General features: G+C 48.6%; 2 protein-coding genes and 1 long non-coding RNA gene across 6 annotated transcripts in view; 1 reads left to right on the plus strand and 2 right to left on the minus strand.

Moving 5' to 3' along the window:
• Positions 1-6,900, minus strand: part of TTC4 (tetratricopeptide repeat domain 4) — a 39,303-nt gene extending 32,403 nt beyond the window's left edge. The window contains exons 1-4 of one of the 2 annotated variants that reach the window (XM_019942419.3): positions 6,749-6,900; positions 5,955-6,072; positions 4,410-4,571; positions 817-894 (exon numbers count right to left, since the gene is read on the minus strand). In XM_019942419.3, the coding sequence (XP_019797978.1) occupies positions 817-894; positions 4,410-4,571; positions 5,955-6,072; positions 6,749-6,799 (409 nt within the window). In that variant the 5' untranslated portion in view covers positions 6,800-6,900. Of the gene's footprint in view, positions 1-816; positions 895-4,409; positions 4,572-5,954; positions 6,073-6,719 lie in introns of both variants that reach the window. The other variant, XM_004315335.4, reaches the window with a different exon arrangement.
• A 77-nt stretch (positions 6,901-6,977) lies between these two features.
• LOC117314180 (uncharacterized) lies at positions 6,978-16,709 on the plus strand. Of its 3 annotated transcripts, none has more exons than XR_004528850.2 (5): positions 6,978-7,125; positions 7,412-7,535; positions 11,857-11,950; positions 13,172-13,271; positions 16,574-16,709. It is a non-coding gene; the product is annotated as an uncharacterized lncRNA (long non-coding RNA). The 3 variants fall into 3 exon arrangements; XR_004528849.2 differs by having other exon boundaries at positions 16,518-16,654; XR_012324701.1 differs by having other exon boundaries at positions 13,172-13,286; positions 16,518-16,639.
• MROH7 (maestro heat like repeat family member 7) overlaps positions 11,010-23,333 on the minus strand; it is a 50,021-nt gene continuing 37,697 nt past the window's right edge. Inside the window, exons 18-24 of the mRNA XM_073789327.1 lie at positions 19,911-20,051; positions 18,967-19,146; positions 18,220-18,375; positions 17,843-17,965; positions 14,015-14,117; positions 11,869-11,943; positions 11,010-11,335 (exon numbers count right to left, since the gene is read on the minus strand). Coding sequence (XP_073645428.1) covers positions 11,091-11,335; positions 11,869-11,943; positions 14,015-14,117; positions 17,843-17,965; positions 18,220-18,375; positions 18,967-19,146; positions 19,911-20,051 — 1,023 coding nt within the window. The 3' untranslated portion in view covers positions 11,010-11,090. The remainder of the gene's footprint in view (positions 11,336-11,868; positions 11,944-14,014; positions 14,118-17,842; positions 17,966-18,219; positions 18,376-18,966; positions 19,147-19,910; positions 20,052-23,333) is intronic.

The raw sequence follows: 23,333 nt of genomic DNA on the forward strand, positions 1-23,333 counted from the left end.
TAGAATCCAACCTGATCTTCCAGAGATGGGCATACTGATACTCAGAGTGGGTGTCTCGCCATGGTCACATGGTAAGGTAAAAGTGACAATTCAATCAAAGTACAGACTTCCAGCCTGTGGCAAATTCCACAGGACTATACTCAATTTACTTGCCCATCTTTGTTTAGTACCTCCTTTCCCTACAGCTGAAGGACCTATATCTACTCAAACCCCCTAACCATGATTAATGAAGCAATAACTTTGATAAAGCATTTTAAGTTGGTCATGAGGATACAGAGATTAATATGTAATGAATAAATTAAAGTTTACAAATCACCTTTGAGCTTCTCAAAGAAAAGGTGAAGTATAAAAGTAATAAAAGCACTATTATTACACACAAAGGTCAGACTACAAGAGAAAAAATAATCTGGGAACATCTCAGCATTAGAGTTAGCAGCCAAAGTCCCATAACTTATCTTTTAATTAACATTAACATGGCATTTGAAGATCTTGCCTTTCAGTCAGCTAGTTTGGAAAAAAACTTAGAATGTGGCTTTTAAAACTGCTTTATTTTAATTAATTTTACCTTTATTAATTTAAAATGAGGAGTTTCAATTTCTCTACAAATTCTTAAAACACAGAGGGTTGGATTATTCTCTGGGGAATTCTTTTAAAAATGGCATGTTGCTGTTGACAAGGACTTAATATCAAGATGGCAAAAATAAGGTGACTTCATTAGTATCTTAGCACCTTCATATCAAAGCTTAAAATACTTCTGGTACAGTGCATGCCAGCTTTTCCGCGATGACAATCATACTGCAGCTCTACAAGACTTACCTCTTACTATTGCTTTCAGGTGGCAGGGTTTTAGCTTCCTGGCCGCTGTCACATCATTGAGAGCAGAACGAAAATTGCCTAACAAAACACCATTTAGTAAAAGAGAAAACACGTTTTGCGATCAGATTACTTCCAAAATTTTGTGTGTAGAAACAAAAACACTCTTGGACAATCTTGGAGAGATAAAAATCAGAGCAACTGTTTATATTGGGTTGGCCAAAAGGTTCGTTCGGGTTTTTCATAACATCTTACAGAAAAACCTGAACGAACTTTTTGGCCAACCCAATAGAAAAAAATAAAGTTGTGCTCATCAAGCACCTTAGAAATGTTTACAGCATCAGGCAACCCACCGAACAACTATAAATGGCTAGTAAGCATATGGAGAGATACTCAACATCACTAATGATTAGAGAAATTAAAATTAACATGAAATTGGTAAAAACTAAAAACAGATAATATCCAATATTGGCGAAGATATGGAAAAAGGACACTCTAAGAGTAAATTAGAGAGCATATTGGCATGCACTTTGTACGTACACTTTGACCCAACAATACTCTTCTAAGAACTGATCCTTAAAAATGCTTGCAAAACAATAAAGATGTTAAAAAAAAAAATGCTCGCAAAAAAACAAAAAAAATGCTTGCAAAAATGTAAAAGGATAAATGTAAAAGCATGTTAACCACTGCATTACTTTTAATTATGAAAAGCTGGAGATAACCTAAATACCCTCAATTTAGTAATGATGAAATAAATTATGGTAAATCCATACTACTAAATACTATACAGCTATTAAAAAGAGTAAGACAGTTCTGCATGTAAAAGCATGATGGGATGTCTGTGCTATATTATTTTAAGTGGTGGGGCAATGTGTACAGAAGCCCATCTTCATAAAACAAACCAATCTAAATATACAGACACAGGTACACACACACATATGTATCTGTAAGTGCATTTAAAAAACGTGTGCAATCATACACACTGGTTATCCAAACTAGGAGGCATGAGATAGACTTTCACTTTCTAGTTTATACTGTAAGTATTACTTAACAGCTTGGTATTTACTTATTAATTTCACTTCTAAAACTCTAGCCTGGGGGTCAGCAAAATTTTTCTCTAAAGGGCCATATAGTAAATATTTCAGACTTACAGGCTACATATGGTCTGTTATACATTCTTCTTTGTTTTACAATCTTTTAAAATGGTTTTACAAGAGGTCAGGGATCCAGATGTGGCCTGTGAGTCCTAGTTTGCCAAATCCTAAAGAAAAACCAGAATTACTGGAAAAACTTTATCACTAACTTTGTTCATTTTTGCATTACTTAAAAAAAAACCTAGGGCTTCCCTGGTGGTGCAGTGGTCGAGAATCTGCCTGCCGATGCAGGGGACACGGGTTCGTGCCCCGGTCCAGGAAGATCCCACATGCCGTGGAGCGGCTGGGCCTGTGAGCCATGGCCGCTGAGCCTGCGCGTCCCGAGCCTGTGCTCCGCAACGGGAGAGGCCACAACAGTGAGAGGCCTGCGTACCACAAAAAACAAAACAAAACAAAACAAAAAAAACTTAAAAGCAGCTATATACTCAACAACAGCAGAATAGTAAAGCAAATAGTGTAAACCCTGGTATGTCCATATGATGCAACTTTATGTAGCTATTAAAATAGTATTCACAAATAATTTAATGACAGGTGAAATTGTTTATATTATAAAATTGAGTGAAAAGAACTGAATACAAAATTGGAAGAACAGCATGATCCTAACTATGGAAAAAATACATATAAGAGAAATCCAAAAACTTCTGGTAAAAGGCAGCAGACTGAACACATGCAGTTCAACCCCTACCACTTCCCCTCTGCCACAAAACAGCCATAAATCCACAGAGACAACAAGAATGAGAACAACAGAGAACACATTTTAAAGCTGGAGAACAAAGAGACACAGGCTAAATGCCTAATTAGGCTTGAGAAAACTGACTTCTAAGCCAGCAGAGGGAAAACTCAAAGCTACCAAGCTATACTGTAGAACCCACAAAGTACTCAGGACTAAAGAATCAACAGCACCAGGTACCTCCGGAAGCGTGGGTAAAGGGGTCTTCCATTTAGTGTATTCTGAATCAAACCTGATTCCACATCCTAACGCTAGCACTGTGTACCCTTCAACAATTCATTTTACTACATTTATTACTACAGTTTCTTACTCTGCTAACTAGGGATAAAGCTGTTAACCTCATTTATCTTACATAGCTGCTATGAGGTCAAGAGGGATAAAAAAAAAAATGTGAAAGTGCTCTGTAAGCCATACCAGTGACATCATTTAAGGAACGTCTCTGAATATTACACATTTGCTCCTCTGGTTATCACATTACATGCAGTTTTTTCTTTCAAGGTGTTTTTGGTCTTATTAGCCCTATACATGACATTCTTTAGTTCCCCAAGGAAAGGAACTATGTAGCTCTTATTCACAGTGCAGTGCCTACACACAGTAAATGCTTTCTATTTACTGACTGAATAGGTAAATAAATTAAACTCCTTTAGGGAAAGGTCAGGTCTTAACTCACTTCTGTGATGCCAGTGCCTAGCATGGAACAAGAACTCAGTTTGCTCAATGAAGAAAATGTATTCCTCCAGAAGTTAGAAGAGTGGGTTTCTAGTCAAGGTTCTGGCACTAACCAAAGGGGTCGCTCTCTGGGCCTATGTAAAATGAGGGGGCTGGTTGGCTCAAATAATCTCTAAAGTTCTAAAGGAGAAGACAGCTGGAGCGGCCTATGATTAGAAAGAAACTCTGCTCCAATGGTGACAAGTCCCAACAGACTTATCCCAGCTAGACTTGCAAGGCTTATTGTCTACCAGCCCCTCAGAAAAGGCTGAGGTCATTCCCAGGTCCTCTCTAAAACTCTGTGATAAGAAACATCGGTCTAATACGACCAAGACTATAGTCACCAACAATAATGCCACCCAAACAATTAATCAGTGTTTCCCAAAGTCATGTCTGCAGAACAGTCCTGCATGTTAATAAGTGTTACTTGAAAAGGGGGCTTATAAAACCTGAGAAGCACAGGGTAAGGTTCTTTGCTGTAGGTTTTCTCAGCATTAACATACTAATGTGCACTGCGAATCTCCCATGAAGAAGCAGCACTGTCCAAATTTACTTGTTCAAAGAATGTTTTACTTCAAAGGTCCCACAGAATACTCTTTGAGAAATTCTCCCTTGTATTAATACAGTTTCTCTCACACAAAGAACTCTATTGCCTTAACCCTTCTAGCATCCTTGAGAAGAGACCAGAAAAAAACTTTTTTTTGAGAGAGAGAGAGAGAGAGTAGAAGCATTTGGGCTCAAAAATTCCAGATCATACCAACTCATGTATTAAGGTATTTGATGTTACTCATTTGGTTCAGACAGTAAGAATTATACAACCTACCTGGTTTCCCTTTTCACCAAGTCTATCTAGAAAAGCAGAGTTCAGTTAGAGTAAGCTATCCTTATCCTGGGATAAGCAGCTCCTCTTCCGCCGACACTCTCAAACCCTCCACTAGCCATCATACAGTTGTTTTTATCATAAGTTAATTTTTTAGAAAGTACTAAATAATGGAATAAATTACCCAGATAGTACTGTGCTGCTGCCCGGTTGGAATAAAGAACAGCATTCAAATCAGGGTCTGCACATTTCTTCTTTAATCCTTCAGTGTACGAAATCACAGCTTTCTTATAGTCTTTTTCTTTAAAGTAATCATTGCCCTCGTCTTTAAAGGTCCTGGCCTGTTCTGCAAAAAAGAGAAAAAATGATCACTATTTCCTATTTTTTAAAGGGCTCATTAAAAATAATTCTAAATCATGCAATAATGTAATATATGACAAACAAAAACAAGAAACCAATAGGGAAAGAAAACTCAAAAACGAATGCTATAAAACTGGGTATCACCATGGAGAAGTAAAGTCACACATACTTAACTACAATCAATTCCAAATACTTTACAAGGTAGATTATTAAGTGTTTACGAAAAAAAAAAAAAAAAAAGCATAAAGGAAAAAAGTATACTTATCCTGGGCTTCCCTGGTGGTGCAGTGGTTGAGAGTCTGCCTGCCAATGCAGGGGACGCGGGTTCGCGCCCCAGTCCGGGAAGATCCCACATGCCGCGGAGTGGCTGGGCCCGTGAGCCATGGCCACTGAGCCTGCGCGTCTGGAGCCTGTGCTCCACAAGGGGAGAGGCCACAACAGTGAGAGGCCCGCGTACCGCAAAAAAAAAAAAAAAAAAAAAAAAGTATACTTATTCTAGCTCTTGAAGAGAGGACTCTTTTTTTCAAATATTATTTTGCTTTTTTCTTATTTATTTGTTTATTTATTTTTGGCTGAGTTGGGTGTTCGTTGCTACTCGTGGGCTTTCTCTAGTTGCAGTGAGCGGAGGCTACTCTTCATTACGGTGCACGGGCTTCTCATTGCGGTGGCTTCTCTTGTTGCAGAGCACGGGTTCTAGGTGCGCAGGCTTCAGTACTTGTGGCACATGGGCTCAGTAGTTGTGGCTCACGGGCTCTAGAGCACAGGCTCAGTAGTTGTGGCACACGGGCTTAGTTGCTCGGCGGCATGCGGGATCTTCCCCGATCAGGGCTCAAACCCATGTCCCCTGCATTGGCAGGCAGATTCTTAATCACTATGCCAACCAGGGAAGTCTGACAGGACTTTTTTTTTTTAAGTACAGAAGAAACGGGGGGAAATTACACTTCTGTTTTTGCGCGTGTTGTTTGAGTCCCTGGAATACAAATTACCCTCCTCAACTTAGCAAAAGCCTACAAAATTGTTATAATTCAGTTAAAATTTCCCACCCAGTGAAAGCCCACTCCTACCTCCCCCACCTTTAGTATTCCAACAGCACCTATAGTTACACGTTGGCACTTATCACACAGGTTTGCCCTGATTCTTTAGGGCAGTTTGGCTATCCACTGGAATGTAACCTTTGAGGGCAGTCTCATTCATTCCTGTATCCCCAATGCCTAGCATTTAGTAGGTATCCAAAGAAGTATATTTGGAATAAATAGTGACAAGTTAGCTCGGGCTAACTACTTCTTGTTATCCATCAGAAGCTTTCTGACTCACACTTTATCTCAATTCAATGGAGGAGCAAAACAAATGTTAGAGTCATTGAAGATACCTTCTGGAGGTCGCTCTTCATCAAAAATAATTGACTGGAGGCAAGCCAAGTCAGGATTCTCCTGGGGATCAATTTCTGATGGCGCTTTCTTCATAAATAAGGGGATCTTTTCAAATTCCTGGAGGTTGTTAAGAGAAGAATGAACTACATAAATAGGATTTTCCACTGAGTACATCCAATTCCATGTCTCTACATCAAAGTTTTCTTACTCATCATAATTTGCCAATCTTCATGATTGCCTTTCTCTCTCCCTATCCAGGCCCCAGTTTCCCATGTGTAAAACAGAGTGTAGAATAATCCCTAAAGATCTTTCCGTTCTCACGTTCTTATAAGAGTGGTAGTTATCACCATCAGTTGAGCGCTCGTATGTTCCTGGCACTTTACCCACCCTCTCACTTCAGCTCTGCCACAATCCCACGAGATTGGTGTTACAGTTAGAGGAATTTTACAAATGAGGGGATGGGCTCAGATAGGTGAAATTAACTGACCCAGTATTACAGCCAGTATGTGGTGGAGTCACAGGTTTCTGACTCCAAAACCTGGACACCTAAACGTACTGGCAGCTTAAGAAGACCCTCAAAACTTTTCGGGGCCGATTTTTAACACTCAAGTAGAAACCACCTTTCCGCTGGCAGCGGCAGGGCTCGGAGGTGAGGAAGGCGCCTCGGCGCCCTGGAGGCCCCAGGAGTTCGGATGACGCGCGCGCGCACACACACACACACACACACACACACACAAACTTGCGGAGACCCCGGGCCCGCTCACCTCCTCCCACTGGTCCTCGTGGAACCCACCGCGGTAAGGCTGGCTCTGGAACTTTTCCAGGAACGAGTCCATATCGTCATCAGAGGCCGCGTCCTGCTCCTGCCGCTCCATGTCAGCTCCCTGGCTCCCCTGCCACGGTCCAGCCGCCGAGAATCGCTCGACAACTTCCGGCGGCGTGGGTACCCTTCCTTCAATCTTCCGGGCTGCGCCGGCCCTTGTGCCTCTGGTTCCGCCTTTTTTGGGGCGTGGCCGACCGGACTCCACCTCTCCCCCGGGAAGCACCGGCCCCGCCGCGCCCTCCCGAGTACTTTTGGGGTCGTGGGTTCAGTCAACCCATAGTTCCTAAGCTCCTTCCGTGTTCCAGGCCTGTTCTAGTCGCTGGGTATTACAGCGCTAGGCAAAGCAGGTAAAATCCCTGCCCTCTAGGAGTTGATTAGGTAGAGGAGAGAGACAGACAATAAACAAATAAGATGTGAGAGCTTGTCAGGTGGTAGCAAGGACTATGGAAGAAAAGTTTTAAACAGGGTGGGCAGGCATTCAAGCAAAGGAAGAGGCTGGGGGTTGTCTGCGCAAGAGCATTACCCATGGAGGGTACAGAGAGGGCCGGGCTCGGTGGTGCAGCAAGGAGTGTGAGCAGAAGGTAGGTGGGAGGGATAATGGGCTGTGAGTCTGAGCATTTGGGCTTTCCTCAGCATGCAGTGGGACCTTCTGGAGAGTTCTGAGGAAAGGAGTGATGTGCTCGCACTCTGTTTCTGAGGTGAACCATCTCTACCCTCAGTCCCCACAGCTGAGATGAGAACAAGGCCTCCAGGCCAGGTAAGCCTTCCTGCAACCCCTGGGTTACCCAGCAACTGGCTGCTGGGCCCTGAATCGGGTGCTACAGTCTTGGCAGCTCACAGCCTAGTCTAGAAGGAAAGACAGGCAGGTGGCAGACCAATCTAGACCCCAGCTGGTCACAAGCCTGTGCAGAGGAGGCGCAGAGGAGTGGGTGTTCCCTGGGGGGTTCAGGGAGGTTTCACAGAGGAGGTGACACAGACCTGGGAGCAGAGATGAGGACTATCTCTGCAGATGGATGGAGGCTGAAGGGAAGTTGGGCATTTTAGGCAGTGGGAGCCCATGTGCAGAGACACGCGGGTGGGCCACAGCCTGCATGCTGGCTACCGCAAGAGTTAAGAGGAAGGCCAGCAAGGTGGGTGGGGGCCAGAGGGCCTGACTGCCCTGTAGCCCTTTATCCTGCGGAGGACAGTGAGCCACTGACAGACCTATGGGCAAATTTGTCTTAGGAAGGCCTGGGTTGCCAGGTGAAGGATTGATGGGGGACTCTGGATTAAGAGATTGACAAGGAGAATGCTGGTGAGAGGCCAAGGGAGAAAAGAGATCTGAAGCCCAGAAGCAGAGCTGGCAGGCTTGCTCATTATTTGACACGAGGATGAGACAGACAGCAGGGCTAAGGATGACACGTGGAGCTTTCCAGGGTCAGGACTGTGTGTCTTTTCCTTTCTACCTCACCCACACCCAGCAGAACACCTGGTCCAAATGCTCCCTTTCCTCTAAATCCAAACCTCCTTTTCCACACTTCCTCCTCTAGCCCGCTCCCTAAGGATTCCCTTTTATTCTCTTTATTTTCCCTTCCTGAATACAGAGCCTACAAAGTCTTTCTGCTTCCTTTTTTAAATGTGATTCCTATAAAATCCTGTGCGATTTTAGGTGATGGTAGGGAAGGTTCAGAGAAGGGATGTGCTCTTTGACCCTTCCAACTCGAGACTACTTGGGGGCCTTGGCCAATAATTGAGCCTATCAGACTCCTTTGTGCTTCAAGACCACCCAGACCCAGAATAGGTGGCTGTTATGTTCAAGGCCACCAAGACCAGGATGCTGGCCAATGAAAACGGCAGTGTCTCTAGGTGGAAAGGGCTCAAGCATGGGAGTTGGGAGGCCTTTGAGATCCACACTTCTATTGCTTCCTGGCATGACATTGGACAACACCCACCGTCTTTGAGCCCTGTCCTCATTTGGAGAACGTGGGCAATGAAGCCAACCTGCCTTCCCCTTAATTCCATATGGCTACTGTGAGATTCAAATGAGGCAATGCTCGTGAACATTCTTGGCAATGGACAAGGTTATGCAAAATGACCACCCCATTTCCTACTCTCTCAAGCCCAGAATCCTGATGGCCTTGGCCTACATTTATTAGAAGATGACTGTGTGGTCAACTTCGTGGGTTCCTCATCCCCAGCAGGAGCTTAAATGTAGGTGCCCCTCAGGCTTACGTCTCTTCCTGCTCTGCACACTCACCCAGGGAATCTCAGCTCACACCTGTGCACAGATGAATCCCAAATCTGTTTCCATCTCAGATCCCTCCCACGTGCAGCCAGCACCTGGGGGCGGTCTCCACTAGCATGGCAGGCAAGCCCCTCAAGTTCACCATGTCCAGACTGAACTCACCCCTCCCCCAACCTGCTCCTGGTCCTGAGGGATGCTCAGTGGGGGACGCCATTGGCCTAGTCATCCACCCAGAAACCTGGGCACCATCCTGACGTCTTGCTCTGCCTCCTGTCATCCACCAGATTCTGAAAATTCTCCCTCCTCAATCTCCCACAGGTCCAGTCACCCTCTCCATCCTGCACTGCAGCCCAGGCCCCTTCCAGGCCCCGAAAGCCTCTAGGCGCGTCTCCCTGTCTGTGCTCTTGTCCACCACCACCCCCCCCGACCCAGCACTTTCCCTCCATTCCTGCATGAGCTTTCTTCCTCTCTGTTTTCTGATTTATTCCATTTTATGCTCCAGAGCCCTCCTCCTTTCCCACTCCTATCACTCTAATGTGTTTTAATGGACATTTTCAGTTTGTAAGTATCCTTGCAAGATGCAACTTCTTTTGTGCATATGTTTTGTATAGTTTTTTCCCTCAGCACTAGGTTTTAGGTCCCATCCATGGTGCTACACGTACCCCTACTGCTCCTAACTGCTACGTGGGACTCCAGAGTGCCCATTCACTTCCCGAAGATGGGTCCTCAGGCTGCCTCCTCTGCCTTGCACCACAGATAACATTAAGACTTCCTCATACATCTCCCCTTATGGACCTATGGGAATATTTCCCTGACACGTGTGCCCACGAGTGGAATTGCTGAGTTACGGGCATGCATAAACCTATTATGACTGAAGAGTGACAGATTCCTGTCCAGAATGGCTACCATCTGCCCTCCTATCAGCAGTGCCTGTATGCACACGAGGAGGGAGCTTTCTAAAGCAGACATCTGCCCACATCTCCCCACTGCTTGCCTCTCCCCTTCCCACCATGCCTTCCCAGACTCTGAAGTCTTCCTCCTTAACACAGACTCCAAGGCCATACTGACCCAGCCCTTGTCCTCCTCTTCCTTCCCGCTCTGGGCTCCAGGGCACCTACGTATCTGTAGTTGGTTCTTGGTCCCACATGCCCTGCTCTTCTCCATACACGCCTGTCATATGGTCATCTTTCCAAACCCCCTGGAGGGGACGTCTCTTCTCTGGGAAGCCTTCCCTGACACTCCGACCCCCAGCTGGCTGATGTACCTCCTCTGGACTTCACAGCCCCTATGCTGCCGCTCAGCACAGCATTGACCTGCTGGGCTGTTCGTGTCTTTATATGTCTCTGATACATCCATTAGGCCAAAGTTTCTCAACCTTAGCACTTCTGACAATTTGAGATGGACGAGTCTTTGCTGTAGGGCTGCCCTGTGCACTGTAGGCTGTTTCGCAGCATCCCTGGCCTCTACCCACTAATGACAATAATATTCCCACCCCAAGTTGTAACAACCAAAAATGTCTTCAGACCTGGCCAAAATCACCCCCAGTTGAGAACCACTGCATCCGACTATGAACTGCCCAGGGCCTGGGGCTGGGACTCATTCACATCTGTATCTCTGGCACCCAGAGCAGGCCTGGCCCAGATTAGGTGCTCAGTAAATATTGCCCGAATGAGTGGTGGCCAATTGCTGGGCAAAGACTGGAGGGTGAGACTCAGAGATCAGGATTCTGGGATATGCATGATATCACGGGGTGGAGGGGGTTCTCTTTTTCTCCACCAAAGGCTAACCAAATCATCATCTCCTTTTGTTCTTATTCTCTCCCTGTGAGGGAGGGGAACCTGAGACATCTAGCAGACTTACTGTGTGGCCTTGAGCAAGCCATACCACCTCTCTGAGCCTCAGCCTCCCCACTTATAAGATGTGGACAGGACAGACTATGTCCATCTGTAAATGTTGACTGACTCAATGATTAAGGCCATGCTTATCTCATAGGAAACATTCCGTGAGGAGAGGCAAAACACGTGGCATTTATAGTGAGCATGGCTGGGGCCATGGCCACCTCCGAGGAGGGCTGGGGGCTCAGGGACATCACTGCTTCAAGGACATCTTCAAGGAACCCAGCGCCTGCATGATCCAGGAGCGCCGCTGGTGGGAAGTGGGCAGGTTCTCACAGCTAGGGCTCCAGCGGTGTATGGTAGCCGGGTCACACGCCCAAGAGTCCCCACGTGGCAGTGGCCAAGAGTCCCGCCAGCAGCTGGCCAGGATGCTGTCCCGGGCCTGAGCCGCGTAGATGCACACTGATGCTTCTGGGTCGTGTCTCAAGGTTTCCAGAGCTGAGTTATGGGGAGGAGAGAAGTCGCTTGTTAAGACCAGGTCCACCCATGAGTCTCACACCCCATCCTTCTCCCTTCATGCCTTGGCTTTAGCACTCTGCTCAGCGTCCCCTCATCTCCCAGCTCTTCAAATTGTTCATGCCTTTTGAAGCCTGAATCAAAACCTGCGTTCTCCGGGAAGCCTTCTTGGACTACCCCAGCCTACCTTCATGCTCCCATCAGCTTCCCCAGTTACAAAATTTACGTGCTCCCTTAAAAGTCTGAACTACTTGCTCTACACTAAATGGTTTCTGGTCTTATTTTCTGAGCCTCGTTTCCTGGATCATAGGCTCCCCTAGGGTGGGGTTGTGTGTCTGTGTCCTGGTGACTCCACAGTACTTAACATGTACTTGCCTGGGTCAATACCAGCACAGTTGGACTGAGCTAAAACCCCTGGCCTTGGGACATAACCCTTCCCTTTCCCATTACCCACTGTGAGCCTACTCGTTCCCTCACTGGCCCCTGAAATCTCACCAACGCAGGGCAGGACTTACCGGCTTTAACTTCATTCAGATGATCTTCCGTCATGATGCTCTCCATGCAGGGGACCAGGGACCCTTGAGCATAATCTGAGAGGTGAGTGCCTCCACCTCCTGACTCCGACCCCCACCTTTGGACCAGACCCTCTCAGAAAAGCTCTCCCTACCCTCTTCCAGCCCCACAAGTAAGGACACAAAAAGAGAACTTCGTCTTGACCTGGGACAGATTCCCTACGACACAGATTCCTAGGAGAGGTGGCAGGTCCAGCAGGCAGGGGTGGCACCAGGACAGGGGCAGGAGCTGGGCGGCAGCTGACTCTGAGAGGTGGCCCTAGGTGGTCTCTTCCCCAGGCTGGTCCTTAGTGTCCTTAGACTCAGGGAGGTGCTGCCTCGGCACCCCCTCCTCCAGGGAGTTTGAGCCACAGTAACAGGAAGAGTACCAAGTGCCTCGCATACCTTCCGGGCAAGTGGTTGGTGGGGCCCCGGGAGGGGCTGAGACTCAGCTCCTCGGCCACACTGCTCAGCCCTACCCTGCTCCCAGCCTGCATGCCCAGCTCCTAACATACCTGTGGATCCGTGAATGAGCCGGACCTCTCAAAAGGCCCTTCCCACACTTCTGTGCCTGGTGAATTCCTATTTGTCCTTGAATATTCAGTTTAACACAGTCGCTCGTCCAGGAAATTTTTCCTGACCCCGCCGCCAAGCTAGTTAAACGCCTCTCTGGGTTCCCAGACTCTCTGAGTTTCTCTCTACTTGTATACACTGTGCTGTATTTTACTTGTGATCCGTGAACATCTCCCACCAGACCAGGGGTTTCTTCAGCTTAGATCCACTGGGGATGGGGGCGTAGGAAGGATAGTCTCTGAGTGTATGCTTATATGCATTTTTCTAGGGAAAGTGCTCATAACTTTCTTCAGGGTCTCACAAAAGATCCATAACCCGCAGGAGGTTAGGAATCAAAACACCACGCTAGGAGCTGTCTGCGGGCAGATGCAGGTGCTACCCAGCTTTCTTTTCCCAGCACAGGCCCTGACACGGAGAAGCCTCCCAGGGTGTTAAACACCAACATTTTTAGAAGTGATTAATTTGGAGCAAAATTTAGAGAAGTCAAAATTTAAGAAATAATGTCACTCTGTGTGAGAAGGTGTCCCTGAGCCGGTCCCCACAGCCTGAGGGATTGCCCGTCCACCCCTCTGCCCCGCCCCCTGTCCTGGGCATCACTCATATGTCCCGGAACTGATCACGTTAAGAGCCACCCCTACACCTCCCCATCCCCAAACATCAGCATCACCTCCTGAAAAGTTCTGTGTTTCTCTAGGCTAAGCGCAGTGCCTGACACAGAGAAGAGGATCAATCAACGTTTGCGGCATAAGCCAATGAGTGCATGCACGGACGACAGGATGGATGAAAAACTGCAAGTGAGTTGGGCGAAGGTACTAAAAGAAACATCGCTTTACAAGGTGGAGGGCTGGGAACGTCATCCTCTCCAAGCCTCTCTGCAGTAGGGTCTCCTGATCCTTGAAGGGTGTGTGGATATTTCAGGGAGCGGAGGGGAGGGGGGTAGCTGAGAGGAGAAAGCATGCCATCAGAAGGGTCCTATGGGGGGACCCTGAGCGAGGGGAATCTATGGTTTTTCCCCCAGAAAGGCAGAGGTCGGGACTGTGGAAAGAAGGATGAAGGTGACTAACACTGAAGGAGTACCTTTATCTGCCAGTGTTCACACACGCAAAAAAAAATTCTCATCGGGTCCATGAAGTAGGAGTTGATCCCCATCTTACCGATGATCTTACAGATCTTACAGAGGAGCCTCAGTGGGAGTAAATGACTCAGTTGGGGTCACACAGAAAGGGGATCATGGAGCTGAGATCCTAGCTCACTTTTCCACTGTGCAGCTTGGCGCCTCCTGCCGAGGTCGACAGCAAGCTCCTGCTGGGCCTGGACCCCACCGTACTCAGCGGGTACGCGTACAGATGCCAAGGTTGTGACCTTGGCTCACTTCCCAAGCAGTGATCTCAGAGGAGGGGACATCTTTCTAATTTATACCAAGGCCATCTGCTGGCCAAGGCTTGCACCCAAGGGGAGGCATCCACCCAGTGCCAGAAGGGCCGCAGCTTCCTTCCAAGGGGAGGAAGCATAGGACTAGTTCTGCTAGGGCAGTTACCTATGAACATGACCGAGGACTTCCGGAGGGAGGCCCTGGAACTCTTGGTGTACTCCAGGCTCTGGCTGAGGAACGTGAAGGCACTGTCTCGATGGGTGTCCACCTGGGACAAAGAGAAACCTGAGAGTGCTGGGCCCTCAGAGGGACTACCCATCCACCCCTCCCGAAGCTAGGAACGGGGACCATGTCAGGCAGTCGGGTCCTGGCTCCTTGCCTCCTAAACATCTCTGCTACCCATTCTGGACTCTCTCAGAGGCTAGGCCTCATGTTCTCTTAGCTGATTGCAACAGTCATTTCAATGGTCCTTCTGTCTTGGTTGTCTCTCCTTCCAATCCACCCACCTGCTACAGCCGGAAGGTAAGTTCTAAAATGCAAGTCCAGGGACTTCCCTGGTGGCACAGTGGTTAAGAATCCACCTGCCAATGCAGGGGACATGGGTTCAAGCCCTGGTCTGGGAAGATCCCACATGCCGCAGAGCAACTAAGCTCATGCACCACCACTACTGAGCCTGTGCTCTAGAGCCCTCGAGCCACAACTGCTGAGCCCACGTGCCACAACTGCTGAGCCCGTGCGCCTAGAGCCCATGCTCTGCAGCAAGAGAAGCCACCACAAAGAGAAGCCCCACGCACCGCAATGAAGAGTAGCCCCCACTCGCCACAACTAGAGAAAGCCCACACGCAGCAATGAAGACCCAACACAGCCAAATATAAATTAAAAATAAATATATTTAAAAAAATAAAATAAATGCAAATCCAGCCAGAGCTGAGAATGGACATGGCATGCGAGGGACATGACTAAGGAGACAGGATTGACCAAGGTAAAGGATTCAAGTTACAGAGCAGTGGGGAATAAACTAGAGACTTAGGAGGGTCTTAAAAGTCCTTAAAATACAGATAGGAATAGGGCTGCCTTATGCATTAGAAAATACGAAGCCAGCACTTATTCTTAATAAGGCAATGACAAAGCAATGTTCTGGGCAAAATAGTCTGACAGTGATGTTCAGGTTGGGTGTGATCAAGTAGAAACTAGGGGGCAGGCAATCTGCTAAGAGACTGTTGAGGGAGATGAAGAGAAGTCTTATCTGATCACTCTCCTGTTGACAATCTGCATGTCAGGGAGTAAACTCCTGGGCCTGGTGGGCAAATCAGTGTCAACTTCCATCCCCACCTCCATGCACACCATGCTCCGGTCCCAGTCGTGGCCCAGCTCTCCCCAGATCTGTACCTGGTACAAGCCATTGCTCCTGACTGGAGTGCCTTTCCCTCTTTCCTTCCTGATGAGTTCCCTCTCATTCTTTGGTGCTCAGCTAAGAAACCAGCTCCTCCCCAAAGCTTTCCACAAGCCTCAGGCAAAGCTGATCCCACCACTCTTGACGTTTCCGTAGCATGCTGCACAGCCTTTGTCATGGCACCTATGACATTGGACTATAATTATTTATACCTGTCTCCCCCACTGAATCTGGTGTTTCCCCCAAAGAAGGGGCCAGCTCACTCAGCTCAGAGTCCTCAGTACCCTGGACAGAGCTTGGCGTTGGATGAATGAATGACTAGGTTACGGACCCCTTCTTAAAGATAAGGCTAGAGGTTGACCTTCATATGAGCAGAGGTGCTGATGCCTGGAGAGCAAAGAAGAGACTGAGAATCCAGAAGGGTTTAATGCAGAGGTCACAAGCTGGCAGCCCACAGGCCACAAGTGGCTGGCAGGGCAGCAGCCAGCACAGTGTTTTAAATAAGCTAAATTGATTGTTAATTAATGTCTTATAAAAATCTAGATTTTCTTGTGAAACTGGAGGCCCTGGTGAGAGTGGGCTGCATTGTGAGCTGGAGCTCTCCACTTGTGCTTTCAACAGAGCCTGGGGGGACTTCCCTGGTGGTCCAGTGGGTAAGACTCTGCACTCCCAATGCAGGGGGCCCGGGTTCGATCCCTGGTTGGGGAACTAGATTCCGCATGCATGCTGCAACTAAGAGTTTGCATGCCGCAACTAGGAAGCCCGCATACCGCAACTACGAGCCCGCATGCCACAACTAAAAGATCCTGCATACCACAACGAAGATTGCGCATGCTGCAACTAACACTTTGTGTGCCGCAACTAAGACCTGGCACAGTCTAATTAAATAAATATTTTTTTAAAAAAGGAAAAAAAAAATAAAACCAATGCTTAAAAAAAAAAACAACAGAAAAAAAACAGAGCCTGGGTGCTCCAGGTTGTCACAGCCCTACCACCTCCACGTCACTTATAATCATAACTGCACAGTCACAGATCATGGTAAGTATTTGAATTAGCGACCCTGGTCAAACACTTCCTCCAGGCCTTTTTCCCTCTGTAAAATGAGGTAAAATATTAGGCACTGTGTTGCAGAGGTTTTGAGCATTGTTGTTAATGGTTACTGTTGCAAAGTAACAATCTGTTACTTTGTATATTTTTCTTAGGTTGGTGGGAGAATGGGGATGCTGTAGGCCCCAGCCAGATCTCCCTTAGGGTGTAAAGGATTTATTCCCCCAGGTACAGATTGCTTTGGTGGAAGAGAACTGCTGGCCCAAAGTCATGTCCCTTCCCAGGCTGGCTGGCATCCAATGACAAGGCAATCCACAACCTCAAGACCTTCTTCAAGGGACAGAACCGGAAACTGACAGACGGCTCGGTCTATGTGGAAACCTGACCCCTAGTTCCAATGTGAGGAATCTCAGCATAGTGTTGGCTGAGACTTCCCCTGAAACTACACTGCAGCTTGACTCCTCCCCCTGCCACTCCTGCTCTCTGCCCTTCCTTCCACAGGGACTGATCCCAAGGGTGCTCCCTAATAAACCTCCTGCATGCCAATCTCTGCCTCAGAGTCTGCATCCGGGGGGACGCGGCCCATAACAACAGGGAAGGTAGATGGGACTAGATGGCAAAGCTTCCCAAACTGTATGTGGAGGAACCAGGCTGCATCCTGCAGTGCAGCATTTCACTGTATATATGGCTCTCTTCTACTGCAGGATGTTCTTATCTCGAAAGGGAGTTCTGTGGTTAAATAACTTTGGGAAACCATGAATTAACCATGAAACATTTCCTCAGCACAGAACATCTCAGAGCTTTAATGTACCGATGGCACTGCAAACCCCCAAGAGGAAGATGACGATGCAGTATTTCCCAAACTTATTTGTCTTGGAACTTCTTTTCTCCCCTGTGGGGCATATCTTGTAGGACTGGTGTTGCAAAGAATACACACTGGGAATTACTGTTGTAGAAAAGGGAGCCAATGGAGCCCTTCAAGCAGGGATATAATATAGACAGACTGTGTTTTAACCAGACCATTTTGGTGGCCTGAATGGGGAGTGGACTGGAGGGAATGAGATTCAAGACTTGGAGACCCAGTGGATGGCTGGACCAATGGCCCTGCTGAGAGACATCCATGACCTGAACTAAGGGTAATGATAGTGGGGAGGGGGAGGGAAAGACAGACTCAGAGGTATTAAGGATATTTAAGATTGATCAAAGGTGAATGTGAGGGAGAGGAATAAGCCTCAGTTAGTTTTAGGTTTCAGCTTTTGGGGATCTAGAGGGACAGAGCAGAACTGACATGGGATAGGCATAAGTTCAGAAGAGATGCTGAGCTTAAGGTGTGTGTGGTTCATTGGGGGAGATGTCGGTAAGCCATGGAGAGGGAACACCAGAAGTGGAGAGAGGAGTGAGAGACAAAGATGAACTTCCAGGAGCCAATGACTCGTAGGTGGTCATGGAATTGTCAGTAAGGATGCTCAGGTAAAAAGAAAAAAGAGGCAAGGAAAGAACCTGCCACCTCCAACACACTCAGAAGGACCCACTGTAGTCTTGGAAGCACTCACAAGGTACTTGCAAATTTTGGCCACCATCTGCTGCTGGTTGTCCCAGGGCTTCCGACTGTAAGCTCTTTTTGGCAATTCCCAAGCCATGAAGCAAGAACAGTGGAACAGGGTCTTCACACATTTCTGGGGGCCAGCAGGAAGAGAAACACCAGAGCTGTGGAATTCCAGGACAGCCGGAACGTGTTCCCCCCAAAAAACTGTATGAAACTGGATTTTGGAAAAGCAATTCCTATTTGAAACATGCAGGTGAAGTTGGCTGTTTTGAAGAGAAATACTGACATGGGTACCTTTGGTAAACAGACTTGGCCAGACATAAATAAACTGTCCGGTGATGGATCATCTGTGATTCTAGGTTGGGTTCAGGGCCGTGCACTCACCTGGCTCACCTTGGCATTGCTCTCTTGCATGGTCAGCAGCAGGGGCACCAAGGTGCTGATCATCTGCTCCTCCATGGCCGGGGTGCGGGGCGGCCGCAGCTTCTGGACCACCTTGCCGTACAGGTTGATGCAGGAGGAACGCACGTCCTCTCGTGACTGGGGCAGATCCAGAGGCTCAGGCATGCTCCGTCTTCCAGGAGGCTGCCTGGGCCTCTGTGCCCCACATGGAGGCACATGGCCTTCCTTCCACTCATTCTGAGGGCCCCTCCAGGCGCAAGTCACACAGAGACGGAAAACAGTGAAGGCCACCTGGTGGGCCGATCTGGGGCTGGCGTCTCCCTCAGCAAAGCCTAGGTCTGGAGCTCTGCCCACTCTTCCCAGCCAGGGCCCCCACTAGCCTAAAATGTGCCTTCATGCCAAGTGGGAAAATGCCCCCCTCTGCTGCGACCAATCATAAAACAGTGACCCCTCTAGGTGGACCAATCACAGTGAGGCAAGTCTCTGGGGAAACTTGATGACGCAAAAAGACCTCCCTCTGTGAGAACTAATTAGAAAAGGAACGTTCTCTGTGCAAACCAGTTACAAAGAGACCAGGACCAGTTGGGACTAGTGCCGCTTCCCCTGAGCTGACTCAGCCTCGCACAGGTCCCAACAGGCTGTGGGAGCTACTGCAACTCCCAGAGCAGTAGAGAACTGCCCTCCGGGTGCCACCCCACCCCATCCTCCCACCCCCATGGGATTCCTTACATCACTGAAGTGTGGCAGCAGGATCTGCAGCATCTCCACATAGACCGAGCTGTCCATCAGCTTCCGGTCCTGCCCCTTGAATATGACCTTGATGTTGTGGACCGCCTCCACCACCAGCAGCCCATCCACACTCTTCAGACCCTTCACCATGGAGGGCAGGAGGGCCTGTACCTTGGTGGTCTGTGGAGAAGGAGCATTTGGGATGGGGGCCCCTATCTGTGCTAACAGGTGGGAGACCCAGCCTCTGATTCACTGAGATGAACTTGGTCAAGCAAGTCCCACCTCCAGGCCTTTGCTTACGTTGTCCCACCTGCCTGGCATGCCCTCACTCAAGCTCCTGCTGTCCCCAAAGCCTTCTTTGGCCTCACTGACTCCTTCCTAGCCTGGATACCTGAGGCCCTTTGTTGTCTCCCCGCTTCTTGGCACTATATAGATGATACCATGCATTGTTAGCTAGCTTTCTGAGTCTATATCCTGTCCCTTTGTCCCTCTAAAGCCTAAGATGCAACAACAGTGCCTGGTAGAGAAAAACGCAGCACTTTTAATAACGCTAATGGGGCTTCCCTGGTGGCGCAGTGGTTGACAGTCCGCCTGCCGATGCAGGGGACACGGGTTCGCACCCCGGTCCGGGAGGGTCCCACATGCCGCAGAGCGGCTGGGCCTGTGAGCCATGGCCACTGAGCCTGCGCGTCCGGAGCCTTTGCTCCGCAACGGGAGAGGTCACAACGGTGAGAGGCCCGCGTACCACAAAAAAAAAAAAAAAAAGAATAAAGTATATAGGGAATTATTAAGTGATACCCATTTTACAGATGGGATAACTGAGGCAGAGACAGAAATGGGCTCTGATTCCAGCCACCAGTATTGGAGAGTCAAGGATGGCCAAGCTCCATCCTTCCTCCTGTCAGGGGTCTAGCTGGGTGGGCTCTCCCCTACCCTCCACTTACCTTTTCAGTCCTTTGGGCCAGGATGACCAGGCCTCGGATGGACAGCACCTTCATGATGGGGTCCTGGTGGCTCAGGCCTTCTGCCATCCGCCCCAGAGAGTATTCCTCAGGGATCCGTCGCACCTCCTCCATCTGGAGGAGCTGAGGAAGTAAGGGTAATTATTCCCTGGCCCAAGGGGTACCTCAGGCCCTGTTTGCCTCTGGGGCCTCATTCACACCTGCCTACCCTCTAGCCCACATTCTTACCACCAGCCAGCTTCTAACCAAGCTTCCCATCATTCACGGAATGACTCAGGCTGTTTTGTCCCCTCTGTGCGGGCAGGATTCCCTTCTGCTGGGGCTCTCACCTCCACTCTAGCCCCAGCTCACCATGCACAGCTCCATCCAAAACTCAGCCCCCCTGAAGGCATGTTTGACAGTGTCCCCAGGCCTCGTCTAGGCTGACTGCCCCCTTCTCTGGGGCCCTGGGAGCCCTGAACATGGAAACCTTAGTGCCCCCACGTGCTTATGCATCTGCCTCCCGTATCCTATCCCACTGGCGGCTTCCTTGAGGACACAAACTGAGCCTTTCTCCTTGGGCGCCTGTTACCTGATACAAGCTCTGGGGTGAAGTGTGTGCTCAGGGAACACTTGTTGCCTGAGTTCACATCCAACAAGAAATGGTTCCTTTCCTCCTTAGAATTGCCCTCCAGGACTTCCCTGGTGGTCCAGTGATAAAGAATCCGCCTTACAATGCAGGGGACGTGGGTTCGATCCCTGGTCAGGGAACTAAGATCCCACATGCCGCGGGGCAACTAAGCCCGTGCGCCACAACTACTGAGCTTGCACACCTCAACTAGAGAGCCCGTGTGCCACAAACTACAGAGCCCACGCGCCCTGGAGGCTGCGCACCACAAAAGAACTGCCCTCCTCCAGTGCCCCCAATTGCGGGATTAGCACCACCAGCCCCCCATTGTCCCAGCCCCAAACCAGGCATCACTCTCATCTCCTTCCTCTCCCTTGCCCCCCACCTCCAGCACCCAACCGGTCTTCAGTTCCTGCCTAGTCATCCTCATAAGCACTTCTCCCATCTGTTCCCTTGTCCTCCATCCACTGTGACTATTGAGACCCTGTGTCTTTGATGAGAAGAGAGAGCTGGAGAGAGCGGGCAGGACAGTTGATGGGGTGGGGAGTGGGGGAGGCAGGAAAAGTGAGGCTCCACCTACCACCCGCCCTCCACCCATCATACAGCACTGCTGCTCTGCATCAGTGTGCTGGCACTGTTCTAAGTGCTTTATGTGAACTCACCTAATCCTCATCAAAACCCTATGAGAGGTCAGAATGGCCATCATCAGAAAATCTGTGAACAGTAAATGCTGGAGAGGGTGTGGAGAAAAGGGAACACTCTTGCACTGTTGGTGGGAATGTAAATTGATACAGCCACTATGGAGAAGCTGGGACGAAGTGAGAGAGTGGCATGGACATATATACACTACCAAATGTAAAATAGATAGCTAGTGGGAAGCAGCCGCATGGCACAGGGAGATCAGCTTAGTGCTTTGTGACCACCTAGAGGGGTGGGATAGGGAGGGTGGGAGGGAGGCGCAAAAGGGAGGGGATATGGGGATATACATGTATGTATAGCTGATTCACTTGGTTATGCAGCAGAAACTAACACAACACTGCAAAGCAATTATACTCCAATAAAGATGTTAAAAATAAATAAATAAAGGGCTTCCCTGGTGGCGCAGTGGTTGAGAGTCCGCCTGCCGATGCAGGGGACACGGGTTCGTGCCCCGGTCTGGGAAGATCCCACATGCCGCGGAGTGGCTGGGCCTGTGGGCCATGGCCGCTGGGCCTGTGCGCCCGGAGCCTGTGCTCCACAATGGGAGGGGCCGCGGTGGTGAGAGGCCCGCGTAGCGCAAAAAAAAAAAAAAAAAAAAAAAAAAGGATAGTATTGGATTATAACCCAAAGAATCAAGTAAATATCCACGAGTCTGTATTGCTATAAAAAAAAATAACCAAATGAATACGTGAAAGTAGAAGGAACAACTCGTACAGAAGAATTCCAACTAATAATTGTAGGCTGAATGAAGGAAGTAGAAAAATCACCATTAGAAACCACAGGAATAATGGCTCAAGGCAGGATCCATTGATGAATGCTAAAATTAGGGGGTAAAAGTTTAAGTTGCCTAGTTTCAAATATATTTCACATATATTTCTTACTTACAAAAGGATAGTGTTACCCTCACAGTCCCAACCGCCTTTACCAACTGATGAAAGTTAACATCATCAATAATAAGAAGTTAAAATAGAGGTCATGGGGCCCCTGACATGATGCCCTGAGAGGTCACATCACCTATAAAGGTTCTTCTCCTAAATGCATAACCTCAGTCTAATCATGGGCACACATGAGACAAAGCCAAATGGAAGGACGTTCTACAAAATACCTAGAGTTAGTCTTTCAATGTGCCAAGGCCATGACAGACAAGATTAGAGGAGATGAAGGAGGTCCCATTAAGTCAACTAATGTGCAAGGTGGGATCCGGAATGGATCCTGGAACAGAGAAAGGACATCAGTGGAAAACTGTGAAATCTGAGCAGTCTGTAGTTCATAGTATTGTACCCATGTCTTAGTTTTGATTATTGTACTATTTTTATGTAAGTTGTTATCGTCGGGGGTAGCTGGCTGTGGGATATATAGGAACTTTCTCATTATTTTTACAGCTCCTCTGTTACATCTAAAATTATTTCAAAATAAGAGTGAAACAATAAAAGATTTAAAATTTTTGCTTAAAAAAAAAAAAACCTATGAGATGGGCAATTCATTATCCCTGTATTATAAGAAAGCAAGGCACAGACAGGTTCAGCAACTTGCCGAAGGTCACAGCTCCCTTGAAGACTTCACCCGCCATTGGAAGAAGCAAGCACACACACAGTCACAGCATGGGGGGCTGGGGGAGCCGGGGAGGGACATCTGAGCGACATCAAAGCACCACTGTGAACATGGTGGGCTCTGGCCAGGAGTGGGCCACCTCTTCTGGGGACCGGGAGAAGGACTGAAGCTGGGTGAGGACCCCTGCCACAGGGAGGGAGGGCCACTGCTCAGGGCTCCAGGGGAATGCTAGGAAAGGTTAAGCCTACTGTCCCTGACCTTGTGGACACGGGAGGTCCAACCTCCACCCCCCTCCCCAAGAGCCCCTGTGGCAGCCACTAACAGACAGAGAGAGGACCGCCTCTGCCACGAGGCTGACCAGGATAGAGGAGCCAGGTGGGCAGACCTGGTCTGAATCTCTCTGGACAACTTGAGCTGTGCGACCTTGAAAACTGCCTCTTGCCTCGCCGACACATGAGCTTCATAATTCCTGGTTTTCAGGGCTGCTGTGCTGATGGGTGGGGTAGCAGATAAAAGAGGTCAACGTGGTGCTTGGCATGTGGCAGCCC

This window comes from Tursiops truncatus, chromosome 1 (assembly GCF_011762595.2).
Source record: "Tursiops truncatus isolate mTurTru1 chromosome 1, mTurTru1.mat.Y, whole genome shotgun sequence".
NCBI lineage: Eukaryota > Metazoa > Chordata > Mammalia > Artiodactyla > Delphinidae > Tursiops > Tursiops truncatus.